Raw genomic sequence first — 15,936 nt, 5'->3', positions numbered from 1 at the left:
TACAGTACAGTTTACTGCAGAACATCATTTTTTCATTTTGAAACAGACAGTCACTGTTATCGACTTCCCTTCTCTATGAACATAGAGCAATAAATGATGCAGAGTATATTTCCTGCCCATGGTACACCAAAGAATTTGATGATAGCTGTGCAATATGAGGCAATAAAACCAGTATGGATGGTTCCAAGCAAATTGGAGTTTGGAGGGGCATTTACGATTATATTTAACTGTCATACACCAGATCAGGCCAAGTTCAGCCATTTTTGTCTATTACGTTTATAGGTCCTGACAACATAATTATGCTCCCAGCCACCCTCTCAACTCATGCTTCACCCTTCTCCCATTTTTGGTCTGTTAGCTACACAGCTTTGGCTCTACCAAAAAAAGGCACGCTTTGGAAAGTTTTGGTACCTGTGCCTCACAGACAATTTAACGATCCATCCTGTTTATATTGTGGTAATATGGGTATTGTCTGTTATGGTACTATGTGTAGTTTGTGTGTACAGCTCCCGGATAAAGGAGCATCCACCCATTCATCTTTGCCTGTTGATGCTCTGCTGTTAGTTTACCAGTGTTTAAGATCACAATACAGTTACAGTATTGTGTCAAAAAAAACCCACTACCACAGGTTCCTTGAGCCATGGGCAGGATGTCGGGCAGCTATTGCCAGGTTTAAACTTGGTCCAGCATTTCTTTGGTTTGATTATACTGTACTACTCTACAAAGCCAAAGATTATTTTGCAAATGAGAGGAGATGGGTTATAATACTATGCATTGTTTTTCTGTCATTCAATGACTCATAACATTTACATCTAAAGCCTGTTGTGGATTTCTAAAACACAAACTTTAGAGCAGTTAGTTTATTTTAATTATTGGTAAAAGTGCTGATGGTATTTTCTACTAAAATTATTCAAATTTATTCTGAAAAATATCCATACTGGACTATGGTGTTTTAGTAATGATGTGAAAATTGTCTTTGGAGGGCAGACGGTTCAGATGAGCATGAGGCACCTGTTTCACTGCCAGATGTTTGTCCATGTGTTATTGCGTGCAGTTGGGGTGATGAGGGAGGGAGAGATAGATAAACTGCCATGCTGAAAGGAAGAGGCAGTATTTGGCTGGTGTGTGGGGAAACGTTCCACGAAATTTTATGACACAGAATTAAATAAATTACCACGCAACATAACACACAACTCTCCTCCGCTCCTCGTTCTCTCTCCAGGGCTCCATCCAGCAGCTGGTTCTGAAGTCAGATCCCACGGCCCCAGATGACCAGTGTGAGGAGGACGATCCTTATGTGAGTGTGCACCAAAACACACACAAACACAAACCAAGAATCCGTAATACGTTGTCAGAAGACCTCAGCAGCCCAAACATGGTACTATCCTTCCCTCTAGTGGTTGGAACAGTGCACTACAGTAAACCCTGTGGACAGAAGTATGTGGACAGATCTATCAACATACTTATGTATATTTGGTCCTCCTTATTCTAATTTAAGGACATCTTAATGCAGTAGCATACAGTTCTAGACAATAGTGCTGACTGCTTCCAACAGTTTGAGTTGGAAGCAGAGTTTTCACATGACAAAGCCAGCTCCATAAAGAAATGTTTTTCCCAGTCAACACCTTTTGGATAAAGTGGAACGCTGACTGCAGCCAGGCCTGAATTCAGTTCCCGACCTCGCTCATTCTCTTGCGCATTATTAAATGACGATGCGTCATAACATCATACAGTATGAGATAAGCTGCTCAGTACTCACATAATCTAATGATTTGGGTGTCCACATACTTTTGGTCACATAGTTAAACTATGTATAGTATAAAACCAAACTTGACAATTATGTTCTAAAAGTGGAATTAGTGGAAATGTAAGCATAGAGCTAACCTGCTGATTTCTCCTCTGATCATCTTTCATTTAAAAATAATATTATATGTATTTAACTTTGATCTGAAATTTTACCCAGGGCCCAATATAATTCAGGCAGAGTAATGCCTCATGGCTTGAATCAGTTAGAAGGATTATCTGATGTTTTGATATAAGGATAAATATTTTAAATCATTGTGTATTTTGCATTCAGTACTGATCAGTCTCACAGCTTGGTATACTTAAACAAAATCATGATTCATTCTACTGCTGTCTACTGCTCTTCCTCTAGCCCATACTTTACTCTCCCTCCCCTGTTCTTCTACTTTCACTTTCTTATTCTGCTGTGTGAATCAGATGGCATTTGTCTGCTCAAGAGCATGTCAATTTCTGTCCGTCTCTCTGTTTATCTTCTGACTCCTTTTTCCCCCGCTCTCATTTCTCTCTTCAGGCCTCTGGATACGGAAGTGGTGATGATGCTTATGAAGACATTGAAGGAAGAGATGAAGTGAAGAAGATTGTAGAGGAGAGAGAGTATACCATGGTGTGTGTACACACATCCGCACACACTCATACACACCACACTACCCCGCTGTCCTTCCCATGTCATGTGGTTGGACTTGGACCAAAGAAAACAGCTCTTATCCTTACAGGCCTGGTGGGGACTGACACATGGCGATATGTGCTGCTCCCTGCCAGCTCTGTGCTCTCTCAAAAAGAAAACAAGACTACAACAGGGCAACAGAAGAGAGGCAGGGGTGTAAAGAGTGTTAGAATATTTTACTTATGGAAGTAGCTCCGCATTTTGGGAAATTTGTCCTTTCGATTTCTTGCCCAGAATTGGATGAGGATTGGTACTCTGGTATTTTTTGGTGAAAAATCCTCCTTACTGGAGTCATGTTACCTTGAAATTGACAGTTCCTCATAAACTTTTTGGTTTGTGCATACATTACACACAAAAAACCCAAACAAACAATATGTTAATTAGAGAGCTTTAAAGGTAGCTAGCAGGTGTTTTTTTTAATTCTGGATAGAGCAAGGCGAGCTGTTTCCTCCTGCTTACTGTCTTCATGCTAGGTGAGGTGGTTGTAATCAGCAATTACACCACTAGATGGCACTAAATCCTACACACTGGTCACTTTAAGGGCACATAGACGGACACTATCATGAGAGTATAGGAGAGATGTGCTTCCAGGCCATTTTGTTAATGGTACCTTGAAGTACCTCAGTGCTGGTGTCAGGTAAGATCTTTGAAGTACAAGTGTTTTCCAGATGTGTGACAACTCATATCCGTCCAGTTCTGAGCTATTTGAAAAATGTCCACCTCAGCCACATCAGGAAAGTCCGAAGACACATTCAAATCCCAATTCCAATGCTTCCGGAAAAAAAAGATTTATTGCCTTTTCATTGCTTCTCTTTTCCATGGATCATTCATAAACAGGACAGCGAGGCATGAGGTCAAGATGCTCTATCACCACAGCCGATCTTAAAAAATAATGCAGAAATAATGTTGAGGTAATGCAGCTCTGTGAGCAGGCTTGGTGCACTGTGAGGAATGCTGCTTTCAGCCTCAGTCTGACACTAGTTGGATCTGGTCTGAGAGAAAACATTTCCTACCAGCTGTGGCAAACACTCACTTTCGCTCTTTTTTTACTGATAAACTGTTTTATTGGCTCTTAACAGATAATAAAAGTGCTGTTTACAACCACATCAACAAGTCAAAAGCTAAAATAATAATACACATGCTAGACTAGTTAATCCTCTAATTTTCTGCATGGTTGTGGAATATTTTAGCAAACATATATGCAAATTATTTCCATTTAGATTATGCGTCTAAGAGTTTTTGCTATTCTGTTCTCATTTCCATTGCATTAGCGAGAATACATTGCCTAATATTACACTGCATTAAAGAACTTTCTCCCTCTATTTGCACATGATGGCTGATAGATGATGGCTTGTAAACTCTTACTTTTTAGCCCCTCCCAGAGTTGGACCCCACTTACAGCACCCCAGTCCGAGCTCCACCCACTGAGATGTCGCATGGCGATGATGATGATGATGATGATGACATAGAGGAGACATCTGGACAGGAAGTGGAGATGACCACAGAAAGAGGTACAAAATAATATTTTTGTATTATTCTATTGAATTATATTTTAGGAAATTTGTATTTGATGGCATCAGACAGCATTGATTTGCCAAATCTTTTCTTGCAGGTATTAGGCCAAAAACACACACAGGCACAGGAGCATTTATTTTAGACATGTGTGCTGACATAGAAGTGATGGTGTAAGACACATGACCAACTCTGCTCCTCCTTTTGCATATTTCTCAAATTAGCCAGCAGATGGTGCTGGAAGAGACAAGACAGCCTCCTTCACAGGAAAAGCAACCTTCTCTGTCTCTCTTTTTCTGTCCACTGAGATGCCTTAAATAAGGGTTCATATCTTAATAGGCCTAAGAGGTTACTATTCAGTGTGGTTCCACCTTTTTTGATCTACATTTTCTTTTCATTTGCTCACTTTGTGTCTTTGTTACAGTAAGATCATTTCAGACGATTACTCCAGCCTCCGTACTTGGCACTGTAAGTTTTGATTTTTATTCAGAATTTAAATAATGATGATAATGGAAAGCACAGAACATATTGACATTTCAGTATTTATTTCATATATTTATTTCAGTGATGTACAACATAAATTAAAAATTGCTTTATTCATTGTTCAGTTTGAGCAGTAATAGGTAAAATCTACTGTGTGTGCACTATTTGATGCCTTGTTATATTGCAATGAATAAATAAATTACTAATATATTCAATGTTCAGTCCCTCCAGCTGTCTCCAGGACAGAAAGGGGAGCCAGGTGAGCCAGGTCCTTCCGGTCCCCCAGGACCACCTGGCCCTCCAGGAAGTGCCTCAGGGGAGGGTGGAGAGCCAGGACCCCGGGGTCCACAAGGACCGCAGGGACATCCAGGCCCACCTGGAGTTCCTGGGAAAGATGGACAGCCTGTGAGTTTTAACTGCTTTTTTAACTATTTGTAATTTTCAAACTATTCTATTTTTAAACTATGCAGCTTTCTATTTATTTAAAGAGCATCTTTTCTCTCTAGGGAAACAAAGGTGAAACTGGTGACCCAGTAAGTAAAGTCTTTCCAGTCTTGTACATTAATATAGGTTCATTCTTCTGGGAGTCATTTTTTTAGTATCTCTGGGGGAAAGTGATGCAGGAATGTTCCATTTTCAACACAAAAGTACTAATTTAGAGAGCTGCACTTTCTATATTAGCTGCAGTAAATGCTGATCCAACGGTTACCTTTAACCACAACATTGGGGTCACAGATAACATCCAAGCAAGTTATGGTCTCCTGGCCTCATTCCTGCTTTACCTCAAGTGTCATTGTGCTATAAGTGGACTGTGTTAGATGACCTCTGATGTGGCATTGAGCACAGCTGTAACTGTTTGTTTTTTTCCCAGGGAGCAACTGGGATTCCAGGATTCCCAGGACTGCAGGGAGAGCCTGGCCCTCGGGGCGAAAAGGTAAACACCCTGCTTTAATACCATGATACCTGCACTGTAAATACTTTGGTTATGTACAGACACATTACTGCCATGTGAATTGTCACGGACAAGAGTATAACGAGCCAGTGAATGAATCAGTAATTCATCACGAAAGGTACAAATAAACACATAAACACCCCATTGCTGTCTCCCTCAGGGTGATCGTGGTCTTGGACTACCAGGTCCTCCAGGCCCTCCAGGACCTCCAGGTCGACTTAGCAAGTCATCCATGTTCCTGGTAGGTCCATTGGAGATTAAAAAAGCTGAAATCCATGTTTTTTGCATTTATATAACTTTATTATATAATCTGTGTGTGCATTTATCATGTAGACACTTTGCTATTTACAGAACAAATGTTGATGTGGTTTGTAGGGTTGCATCTTTGCAGGTGCACAACAGCACCAACGCTCAGTCACCTTTGAAGCTGTTGAATTCAGACACAGTTACAAGCTCTAGTCTTTAAGATTTAGAATAATCCAGTTTGGTTTCTAGTAGAGGACATTAATCCATGAATCCATTTAGGTTCATTTATTGGCAAACTCTGTTCATTTGTGTTTCTGTTACAGCTACAGCTGTGCTCTCGGCCCTTCTTCATTGTGTTCACAGCCATTTTTATGCACCAGTAATATTTATAAATGAGCCTATAAAAACAAATTTGGTCCAAAATGAAACTACTGGTGCCTACCCTGTTGATTATTTCTTTTTATGGCTGAAGCATTTATGTTTTCGAAGTGTGTAATTATAAATCTGCAGGAGCAAAATGACTCCTGAAAGGAATATGAAGTATTTAGGGAAGAAATCCCTTCAGTTGTAGTGATTTGAGTCTGAATCCAGTAAGTGTGAATAGTGAATTAACTAACTGACGGGTCATATGGTGTGTGCCCATTAGGAGGGGTCAGGATTTGAAGACTTTGACAGTGATGCAGAGATTATTAGGGTAAGTGAACTTTGCTTTTTGACTCTGTGACATTAGACGATATTAGGCATCCCATTCAACAACCTCATTATTGCAGAGAGTGCAGAGATACTAAAAACAAGCAATTGTCACCTTGTTAATAAAAGTGTTGCATTTTGACACTACTGGACACTCACTGACAGTTGACCATTAGCTAGAGTGGAACATGCAAGGTACTTTCAAAAACCTTTAACATTTGAAGGACTGAGACATGTCACCTTTTTTCATCAGGGGCCTCCAGGGCCTCCTGGCCTCCCGGGACAGCCAGGGCCCCCAGGAACCCCATCTGAAGACGTCTTTCCAGGACCACCTGGGGCCCGTGGGAAAGATGGGAAGGATGGAGAGAAAGGAGAACCCGGACTCCCTGTAAGTTAAACAGTCTTTTTGTCTTCCTTCCTTCCTATTTTTGATCAATAAGTTACAATAAATGTTATCTTGTACATTTTATGTATGGTTGAACCACCAGGTTGCGACCCTTTTCACATACAAGACATATTTCTTCATGTAATTAGTGGGTCCTTCAAGCAACACGCCTACATACCTAACACTGAAAATGTTAGGTATTGTAGAGGATTTCACAATCATTTATGAGTACTGTATTTCCTCAAACAAAAGCTGTGAGTCAAATAAAAGCCAGATCTCAAATAAGATTGGTTAGGTTTTGTCACAAAAACAACTTGGTTAGGATCACATCACCTGATGTTGACAGCAGGTGGTGTTAAGTTTGCGTTAAAAGCACAACACACAAAACAAATTTAACGGGGGATTTGGGAGCAGATCAGAAAACAAGGAGGTTTTGTATTAAAATATGAGCTATTTATGAGCTTATCAAACAGAGGAAATTAGAAAGCCTGCTTTAATAAAGACCTGGTACGCTCTGCAGTTCAGTTAAATAAAGGCCCCCGCCACGGTTTGAGGAAATACGGTAATAGCATATCATCTCTAAACTGTAGATAATGGCATATCAGTGATAATAAACATTTCAATTCCTTTACAATGTCTACAGTATCTAAAATTTTAAATTGTACCATCTGTTAATTTTACTGCAGTAAAGCGACACAGCTGAATTTAAGGTAGAATATACTGGAAGTACATTTATTCTCTTAAACAAGACAGCAGGGATTTGTATAGAAGGTGCACTCTGCTCTGCGCATTGCTGACCTAGCTTCTGTTTTCAGGTAATTGAGGAGTGGTTTAGTGGCTCTGGTTCTGGGTCTGCCTCTGGTTCAGGGTCTGGTCAGGTATTAACATGTGGTCCCATCACATCCAAGGGGCCGAAAAGACAGTATTTCCCCCAACTTTATTTAAAAAATCCATGTTCGTTCACTGCTTTCCTGCCATTGCTTGCAGCCCAGTATTGATCAGTGTGCAAGCAATTTTGTGTGTGTGTGTGTGTGTGTGTGTGTGGTTGAGAGAGAGTCAGACCATTTTGGAAAAGTGTGCATATATTGATTGAGGTATGAAGTATGTGTCTCTGTGTGTTCAGTATGTGTCTCTACATGTTCATTTGTAAATGTTACTGCCTTACAGTGCACCTCCTCAGTAAGGGATCATTTTATATGTATGCACCCACATACCAAAAGTTCAAATAAGTCCAATTATCCTCAAGCTACAGTAACGGCACTTTGGCAGAAACTCGTGTAAGCGCTTCAGAACATGGTCTGAGCAGATGCAGTAGCAGTTGGGGGAAATGTGTCTTTTGTCTTTAAAATGTCAGAAGCTTTTACTAACTGTGTGAATGGACTACTCACAGGTTTATGATATTTACTTACTGTTTCAGTGCATAAAAGATGTATTCACTTCAGGTGCTGGGAGCCCATTAGCTTTGTTTAATATGTTCTCACTTTAACCTGTTCACCCTTGTTAGCTTGCACCTAGCGTCCACCTTTGTTAAAAAATATATATGCCAACAATTTAATAATCCATTCAATCTGTGCAGTGCACGTACGAAGTTGATTCCGACAGGTTTTTGGAAAAGATATATATGCATCTAAAACCTAAAATTGAAATATAGTCGTGATTCTTGCAGGGAGTCGATGGAAGAGATGGGGATCCAGGGCCTGCTGGGGCGAAAGGAGACCAGGTGAGGCTAATGAATATTAGTTTGCATCGTAGCATGCATCGTCACTATATATTCTTACTATGGACAAAGATATGTAACAATCACAATACAAAGTTAACTTTAACAAGTCTGCTTGCTAAACTCAAATTATTATTGTCCTTACAATCTATTGAATTAATGCACTGACACACCCTGTGCAATTCATTGTTGCATTATTTCCTTATATGTGAATGTACAGCACACCAACCAGTCCTGCCTCTTGCTTGTGTGACTTCTACCATGCTGCCTTTTGTGTGAGCTCACTCTGATTTCCCTTGAGCAGGCCTCTTAGTGCTCTGTTAGCAAAAACAATTACACACAAGCTAAATAACCACCTAACACAAAGAGCCAAGCTCTTAATGAGTTCACCCCGTGGGCTAATAAAGCTAAGGGGCTTGAGTGTAAACAAGTCTGCGTTGCAAAAGCTGCTCTGCCTCTTTTTGCAAGCCAGAAACTAGAGCCACTCTCTAGTCATTGCTGTAGTTCATGATATTTTATTTCATCTCTTTCACAGGGAGAGCCTGGTGTAAATGGGCAACCAGGACCAAAGGTAAAATCTTCCTATCCAATAACACTATCTCTACGTCAGCCTGTCTCTTAATCCTTCCTCCCTCACACTTTAAGTTACTACTGATGTAACTGATTTCTATATCATATCTCTTACAGGGAGATCAGGGTCCTCCAGGGTTTCCAGGCCTACCAGGCTCAGAGGGTCCAGAAGGGCAGCCTGGTCCCATTGGTCCACCTGGCCCTCCTGGGCCTCCAGGTCCCCCTGCAAGAGGCTTCACGTTCGACTTTGAGGTACCACTCTACTTACAGTATTGCTCAACCTGTCACAGTCAACATTTGATATCATAAGGAATAAGGGAATATTGATATGCAATCTATTGATCTATTGTGTTGTGGTTTTTAAGGGAATCAAGTATAATAGTTGTATGGAAGGCAGTCTGGACCTTGCACTCATTTAATAATCAGTGCAAGATATTTTATTGATCCCACAGAAGGGAAAGTCAGGTGTTACAGTAGCACAAGGACAGAGATAAGTAAAGATGAGTGAAGAAATATCAAAAGACAATAATTATATGTACATAAAATATAATGACAATACACTGTAAGATGATTTTATTGAAACTGTTATTTTTGGGACACAGTAACTTCTTAGACACTCCTAATTTAATCTTTATGAATTTATTTTGTCAATTTTAGGACTTGGAAGGATCTGGGTTGCAGAGTGGTTTTGGAGTTGCACCCTCCAGAGGCCCACAGGTACAACTGCATTGAGTGTGTTTGCATGAAGAGCATTTTGCACCACATTTAGCCTTTTTAGTTTTTTCTTAATATAATAATCGTCATTCTAGGTAATTTCATCAACTGCATTTAAACAGTACTCATTTACTTGTATTTGTCACACAGGGTCCTCAAGGAATCCCTGGACTTGAAGGACCCAAGGTGAGATATTTGTTTGTCTGTGTAACTTGCAGCATCAGTCATATTGTGTGAACTCTCAGTGAACTAAAAGGTTATGTTGTTGTATTAGGACTAAGCCTTTGCGTAAAGGTTGGGGTTAGACATGTAGTAGTTATGGTTAAGGTAAGCATACAGATTTCATTTTTCATTTCTTTCCTTCTTTGCCTCTCATAGGGTAAAGATGGTTTAGATGGCTCCCCAGGAAAGCCAGGTCAAAAGGTGAGTTCTGTTGGCATTCTGTTGTGCTTTATCTCAGCATGAATAAGATGAACTTCTTAAATGCCTGAAACTTTTAGGTCATAGTAAACAGCTGTAAAGCAGAAAGGCTACGTGGGATCAGTGTGAGTTTTTGGCAGCAAGCTGTCCTGCTGTTGCCTCATGTTTGCTCCTTACAGAAATGAGGTATCACAATACATTGCAGTGAATGTTGCAATGAGAATCTGGCCTCACCTTTATTATATATCACCAAAATTAATTCAGAGAAAGCTATTTGTGAAATGGGCCCAGCCATTTTGTTGTCATATTTGCTTGATTACATGTGGCTCTTAGATGCATTTTTACTACTCGTGAAATCATAAAATCAATCTTAGACCAGTACCACCAGCATGATGAATGTTTCTCAATGGTCTCTGCAGGGGGAACAGGGTGCTACAGGACCACCAGGCTTTCCAGGAGTTGAAGGAATAAAAGGGGCAGAGGTCAGTAAATGAATGGACTAATGGATACATGAACGGATGATGATGATTTAATTAAAATGTCAGCTTTTACAAATGGCTCAGACCATTTATTACTGGCTCCTTGGTGGAATAGATAACTGGAAATTATGGTTTTAAAGGCTGATAGTTTAATAGATTTCCTAAATCAGTTTGTAAAATGTCTTGTCCTTTTACAACATGTATATTTACTTTCAATGTAATTTTACCAGCTATACAAATACAAACAAAAGAACAACATGTATTCAGGTTAGCATTAAGAATAAAGCAATGGAAAATGCTGCTAATTACTGAATTTCAACTGCGAAACTTCGTGTCTTGTCTCGTGTTATCTACAGGGACCAAAAGGGATTAAAGGTGATCCAGGACAAAAGGTACAACCAGTGTGGATATGTGAACGACCAAACTCACACATGCACACACACACACACACTTTTTGAAGCTGAGAGCATTTTGAGTCGCTATTTACTGAAAGGCTAAAATGTCAAATGTGTTTTTCAGGGAGAGGCAGGACGAGACGGGAACAGTCTACCCGGCCCTCCAGGACCACCCGGACCACCAGGACCTTTTATCAACTTACAGGATGTTAGTAGTGGCTTACTCTGGGACAAACACTGGATCTTTTTAGCCTCTTTGTACCAACCTATTGATTTGTTGTGAGTAAGTCACTTTATTTCATTAACATCATTCTCCTTCTGCTTCATATTCAGCTAATGCTTAACGATACAGATGGTGCCTACAACTTCTCAGGGATTTTTGAAGCTCAGGGACCCGCTGTGAGTATCAGACATAAAAAAAACTTCAAATACAGACCAAATTATCTTTACATAATGAAAAGAAAAAATGTGTTTAGATAGCTATTGTTGTTTTATGTTTGTGTAGTGTGTAACAATCCTGTGTTCCAGTTAATGTTTTCAGCTGTCAGGTTCCTTATTCCAAACAGAAGGAACATCAGAAGCATTGTACATGACACAAATGAGTGTGCAAACAGGGATAAGACTGCAGCTGTAGAGAAATAATTTTAACTTGACTTTATTCCATTTAGACTTCCATTTAGAGTTAACCTGATTTTTATTTCCTAAATGTTTGTAGGGACCACAGGGTCCAAAGGGTGACATTGGGTTGCCAGGAGTTAGAGGACCTCCAGGACTGAAAGTAAGTGCATGCCTTGTCTCTGCTGACATACATGTATGTGTATGATACCAAAACCTAAACAGGCAAAACAAACATGATTTATACTCCTATTTTACAGTTTAATCGAAGTTAATATTTTATGTACATGCATGCGGCTTTTCTCTGTCTACATATAATGTGTTTATTTGCCTCCAGGGTGAAAGGGGTGAGCCAGGGTTTGCCATTGCAGCAGATGGAGCCATGATATCAGGCCTGGCTGGTCCCAAAGGAGACAAGGTTATATCCATATTATATCCTTTCGAGGTCCAGATCATTTTTTTTGAATGTTCTTCTTTTTGCGTGTGCTTACTAGGGATGTTTGATGTTTGCATGTTCTTCAGGATTTGAGTGTCTGTGTAAAAGTTATGACAATGATTTCATTTTTTAATGAAAGTGTACAAATCAGTGTAAATGTACTTCGTTTGCAGGGAGAAAATGGTGTAGCCGGACCAGCTGGAATTCAAGTGAGTATTAATAACAAAGCAAATCATTTTTCTTTTCAGGTTATATTTATATAACACCATTAACTTCAATTGTTTCCACTGTTATAGATGAAGGTGATATGAATGCATTTAATCATTCACTCTTCACTGTTCCCAACAGGGGCCTATTGGACCATCAGGACCCAAAGGAGAATTTGGTTTTCCTGGAAGACCTGTAAGCACAATGAATATAATATATTTTTTCTATGCTCCTTTCAAGTAAGAATGTTTTGTTTTTCTTCTGCTATGAAAAAGTTCAATACACCTACTGGTTGATTAGTTCAATTAAATCACTCATTGACATCAAATAGCACATTGACTCTACAAATGAACCAATTTTCCCTGTGGACATCATTAAAGTGTCATACTGTTGTTGTTTCGGATGTTGCTTATCTGTATAGGGTCGTCCAGGCCAGATGGGACCAAAAGGAGAGAGAGGGGACTCCATAGGTCTGCCGGTGAGTTGTAATATGTGTAAAATAATTAAAAACATACTGGTTAAGAATCTGTAAAGAACAATAAAGTCTTGTATTTGTGCCAGTTTGATGCTGATATTAATTTTACTACTGCGTCAACCTTTATAGCACCTACTTTTCCCCTTTCTAATCACTATATACTTTTGTGTTTTCTTGGCTATTTTTAGGGACCTCCTGGCCCTCCTGGTCTGCCAGGCCGCCCAGGAATATTCAACTGCCCCAAAGGAGTAAGCACATACACATTCATTAACACGGTCTCCTCAATCATCAGGTGTGTTTTATTTGTGCTCACTATCTTCTCTCCTCCCCTGGTTCCTAAAGACGGTGTTCCCTATCCCTCCCAGGCCCCACTGCAAAATGGTCGTAAGTTTCTGTTCATGCAATCACATTTCACATTGCTGAAAAACATGTCTTTATAAATGCATTTATTCATTTTTAATGGCGAATTCAATCTTATACAATAAGCTATGCTCCTATTTTGTCTATATTCTAAATAATATCTTCATCAAAAAAAGACACATAGGAGTGTATATGATGTACTATACATGTTACTTTTCCTTAAGCACATGCTATATAATAGTCAGTGTCCAGATTGAACTACTTTTTCTACAGGGATTTAGATTAAAGGCAAAACTACATATTCAGCGCCTGTCTATCTTCATTAAATCTCAGAACTTCATTCATCTTTTATGTAGATATATCTCCTAATCATTCTGCCTCTTTTACACGTATCCCCTCTTTTCCTTCTGTATACAGAGTAAATAAAGTGCATGTTGCGCCATGTAACACTGGTACTAGCTAACTTTTTATCACTCAGAACTGTTCGAGGATGGTTCTAAAATATTCCTGCATGCTGCATGTCCGGTCTAAAAAGGTGACGGGTCGTTGCCAAAACAGACATGAGGTAGTACTAAAATCACATCCACAGAAAATCTGCATGAGTCATTTGCATGTTGATTTAAGATAAAACCATACAGATTTTATACTTTAATATTTGATAATGAAGACAGCTTTTCCATGCTTGGATAATTACCCTGAAATGTATTCTCAACAGCAGTCAGTGATGGCAAAGCTTTAATATGTTTGTGCTCTGTTATTTCAGCTCAATCCCAATGGAACCATTGCAGCTGGTAAATTGAGTCATCTCTTTTTTTTGTTATTTTTTTTTTTACTTTTAAAACATCATCAGTGAGTCAAAAGGAAGGAAAAGCACTTAATTTAAGTTTTGCTTTTTGTCTCCAAGGTAACTGTCAGACAGGACTAAAAGGAGAAAAGGGGGAGAGTGGCCTCCCTGGGATACCGGCGCCGCCAAGTGAGTCAGCACTTTACATTGTATCAAAGGACAACAGCTCTCCCAGTGTATAAACACTGAAAATAAAGTTGCAGCTGTCATGGGTTCAAGTCCAACCTGTGGCCCTTTGCTGTGTGTCATCCTTTCTCCCGCCCCCCTCAAGTCTGCTGTCCTATCTAATAAAGGTATGTTTTTTTAATGTTAGAACTCCCTCCTCTGTTTTCTCTCTTATAGGCACATTTCTTCCCAGGGGTGGCTGGGTAAGTTTTTATATGAATGCATTTTTTAAATCTTGTTTTGGGACATTCTGGCTTCATGTATGTGCCATCTGACTCAGGTCTTATTTATGTGTGTGTGTGTGTGTGTGTGTATATTTGCCTGTGCATGTTATCACAGGGGGCAAGAGGTGAGCAGGGCTTTAAAGGAGAGAAGGGAGACAAAGGGGAGCAAGGGTTGCCAGGGCGACCAGGTATCCCTGGGAGACCAGGACTTGTGGTGAGTGAAGTTTCCATGGATGCACACACACAATCTCATCTTTGTGACAAAAAAATTTATTAAATAAGTGATTAACTCCTTCCTGACTCATTTCAGGGACCCAAAGGAGAGTCGGTGCTTGGTCCACCAGGCCAACCTGGGGTGCCCGGTTCACCAGGTATCCCAGGCTATGGCAGACCAGGCCCAGTCGGCCCTCCTGGGCCACCGGGGCCTCCAGGACCCCCTACCTCAAGATATGGCTCAGGTACAATTCATCAGTCACACATATGTCATGCAATTACAGCAAAAAACACAGTATAGAAATATCATCATAGTGTATTGTTCTTATAGTGTATTGTTAAACAACCAGTTTTGAGTTTGTATAAGTTGTTGACATTTTTTCTATGGCAGCTTTGACCATTGCTGGCCCCCCCGGACCTCCTGGACCAGCTGGACCCCCGGGACCTTCGGGCAACGCAGCATCTGTATGAAACTTGTTTCTTCTGGACATGTTATTTAACATGTAAACATATAAATGATACACTGAATGCCATACACATTGGCCACAGACACAAATTCATTGTTGCTGTAAAATCAGCACCATAACAACATCAAATATTCCATTAAAGTTTCTATTGATTGGTCAAATTTGATTCTCTTCATTTGTTCTTCAGCTGAAAACGTTTTCAACCCGGGAGAGTATGATGCAGCAAACCCTCAGGGATGCAGAGGGGACAATGGCGTACGTCACAACAACAGGAAGTCTCTTCCTCAAGGTTTCCCAGGGATGGAAAGAGATCCAGGTACCAATTTAGACTAGTCCTCTATATTTAAGCTTGGTAAATCCATCATTAAATGAAATAATCATTTTAAAATATTACATATGCACATTAACGTAAAAATATTGAACAGCCTTGACCAGTTTTTAGCTGCAGCGTACAGTAGTTGGAAACATACCCCAGGGCTGCCCCCCTTTTTAAATGATATGCATGTAGATCAAGACTTAACTGCAGTTTAATTGCTTTTCTGTTTATTTCTTGGATCTTTTCATGGTCAGCGAAGCATTGAGTGAGCTTTGTGATTTGCCTTTGGCACGTGTCTAAATCTTATCCTGATTAACAAATTCTGTGGGTATTGGAAAATATGTCCTTTCTGGAATGAGTGCTGGCAGATTCTTTTTGGCTGATTTCTGTGACTTATTCACTGGCTGTGAATCAGCACTCCAACATCACTACTGGCACTGACCTCCAGGCCCCCAGCCTTCGCTCATACACCCAGCACTGACCTCCAGGCCCCCAGCAAAAAGGGCTTTTTTTTTTTTCCCCCCGCTTCAAAAAAAATTAACAAAACAACCAGCCACCCCTTTTTTTTTTGGGGGAAAAAAAAA

At 40.0% G+C, this 15,936-nt stretch overlaps 1 protein-coding gene across 1 annotated transcript in view; it reads left to right on the top strand.

The window, feature by feature from the left end:
• Positions 1-15,936, top strand: part of LOC118337694 (collagen alpha-1(XVIII) chain-like) — a 56,955-nt gene that overhangs the window by 37,850 nt on the left and 3,169 nt on the right. Inside the window, exons 6-39 of the mRNA XM_035674830.1 lie at positions 1,223-1,297; positions 2,315-2,407; positions 3,840-3,978; positions 4,404-4,447; positions 4,685-4,867; positions 4,969-4,995; positions 5,334-5,396; positions 5,575-5,655; positions 6,307-6,354; positions 6,604-6,738; positions 8,402-8,455; positions 8,988-9,023; positions 9,140-9,274; positions 9,680-9,739; positions 9,887-9,922; positions 10,115-10,159; positions 10,576-10,638; positions 10,992-11,027; positions 11,155-11,238; positions 11,364-11,429; positions 11,746-11,808; positions 11,983-12,063; positions 12,255-12,290; positions 12,430-12,483; positions 12,710-12,766; positions 12,952-13,011; positions 13,106-13,147; positions 13,887-13,914; positions 14,028-14,096; positions 14,310-14,335; positions 14,472-14,570; positions 14,667-14,814; positions 14,961-15,034; positions 15,224-15,352. Coding sequence (XP_035530723.1) covers positions 1,223-1,297; positions 2,315-2,407; positions 3,840-3,978; positions 4,404-4,447; positions 4,685-4,867; positions 4,969-4,995; positions 5,334-5,396; positions 5,575-5,655; positions 6,307-6,354; positions 6,604-6,738; positions 8,402-8,455; positions 8,988-9,023; positions 9,140-9,274; positions 9,680-9,739; positions 9,887-9,922; positions 10,115-10,159; positions 10,576-10,638; positions 10,992-11,027; positions 11,155-11,238; positions 11,364-11,429; positions 11,746-11,808; positions 11,983-12,063; positions 12,255-12,290; positions 12,430-12,483; positions 12,710-12,766; positions 12,952-13,011; positions 13,106-13,147; positions 13,887-13,914; positions 14,028-14,096; positions 14,310-14,335; positions 14,472-14,570; positions 14,667-14,814; positions 14,961-15,034; positions 15,224-15,352 — 2,469 coding nt within the window. The remainder of the gene's footprint in view (positions 1-1,222; positions 1,298-2,314; positions 2,408-3,839; positions 3,979-4,403; positions 4,448-4,684; positions 4,868-4,968; positions 4,996-5,333; positions 5,397-5,574; positions 5,656-6,306; positions 6,355-6,603; positions 6,739-8,401; positions 8,456-8,987; positions 9,024-9,139; positions 9,275-9,679; positions 9,740-9,886; positions 9,923-10,114; positions 10,160-10,575; positions 10,639-10,991; positions 11,028-11,154; positions 11,239-11,363; positions 11,430-11,745; positions 11,809-11,982; positions 12,064-12,254; positions 12,291-12,429; positions 12,484-12,709; positions 12,767-12,951; positions 13,012-13,105; positions 13,148-13,886; positions 13,915-14,027; positions 14,097-14,309; positions 14,336-14,471; positions 14,571-14,666; positions 14,815-14,960; positions 15,035-15,223; positions 15,353-15,936) is intronic.

The sequence above is a fragment of the Morone saxatilis genome, unplaced genomic scaffold, assembly GCF_004916995.1.
Source record: "Morone saxatilis isolate NCDOM2014 unplaced genomic scaffold, NCSU_SB_2.0 Contig0, whole genome shotgun sequence".
Lineage (NCBI taxonomy): Eukaryota > Metazoa > Chordata > Actinopteri > Moronidae > Morone > Morone saxatilis.
Note: the sequence above shows the minus strand (reverse complement) of the source record. Positions and strands in the feature narration are given on the sequence as shown.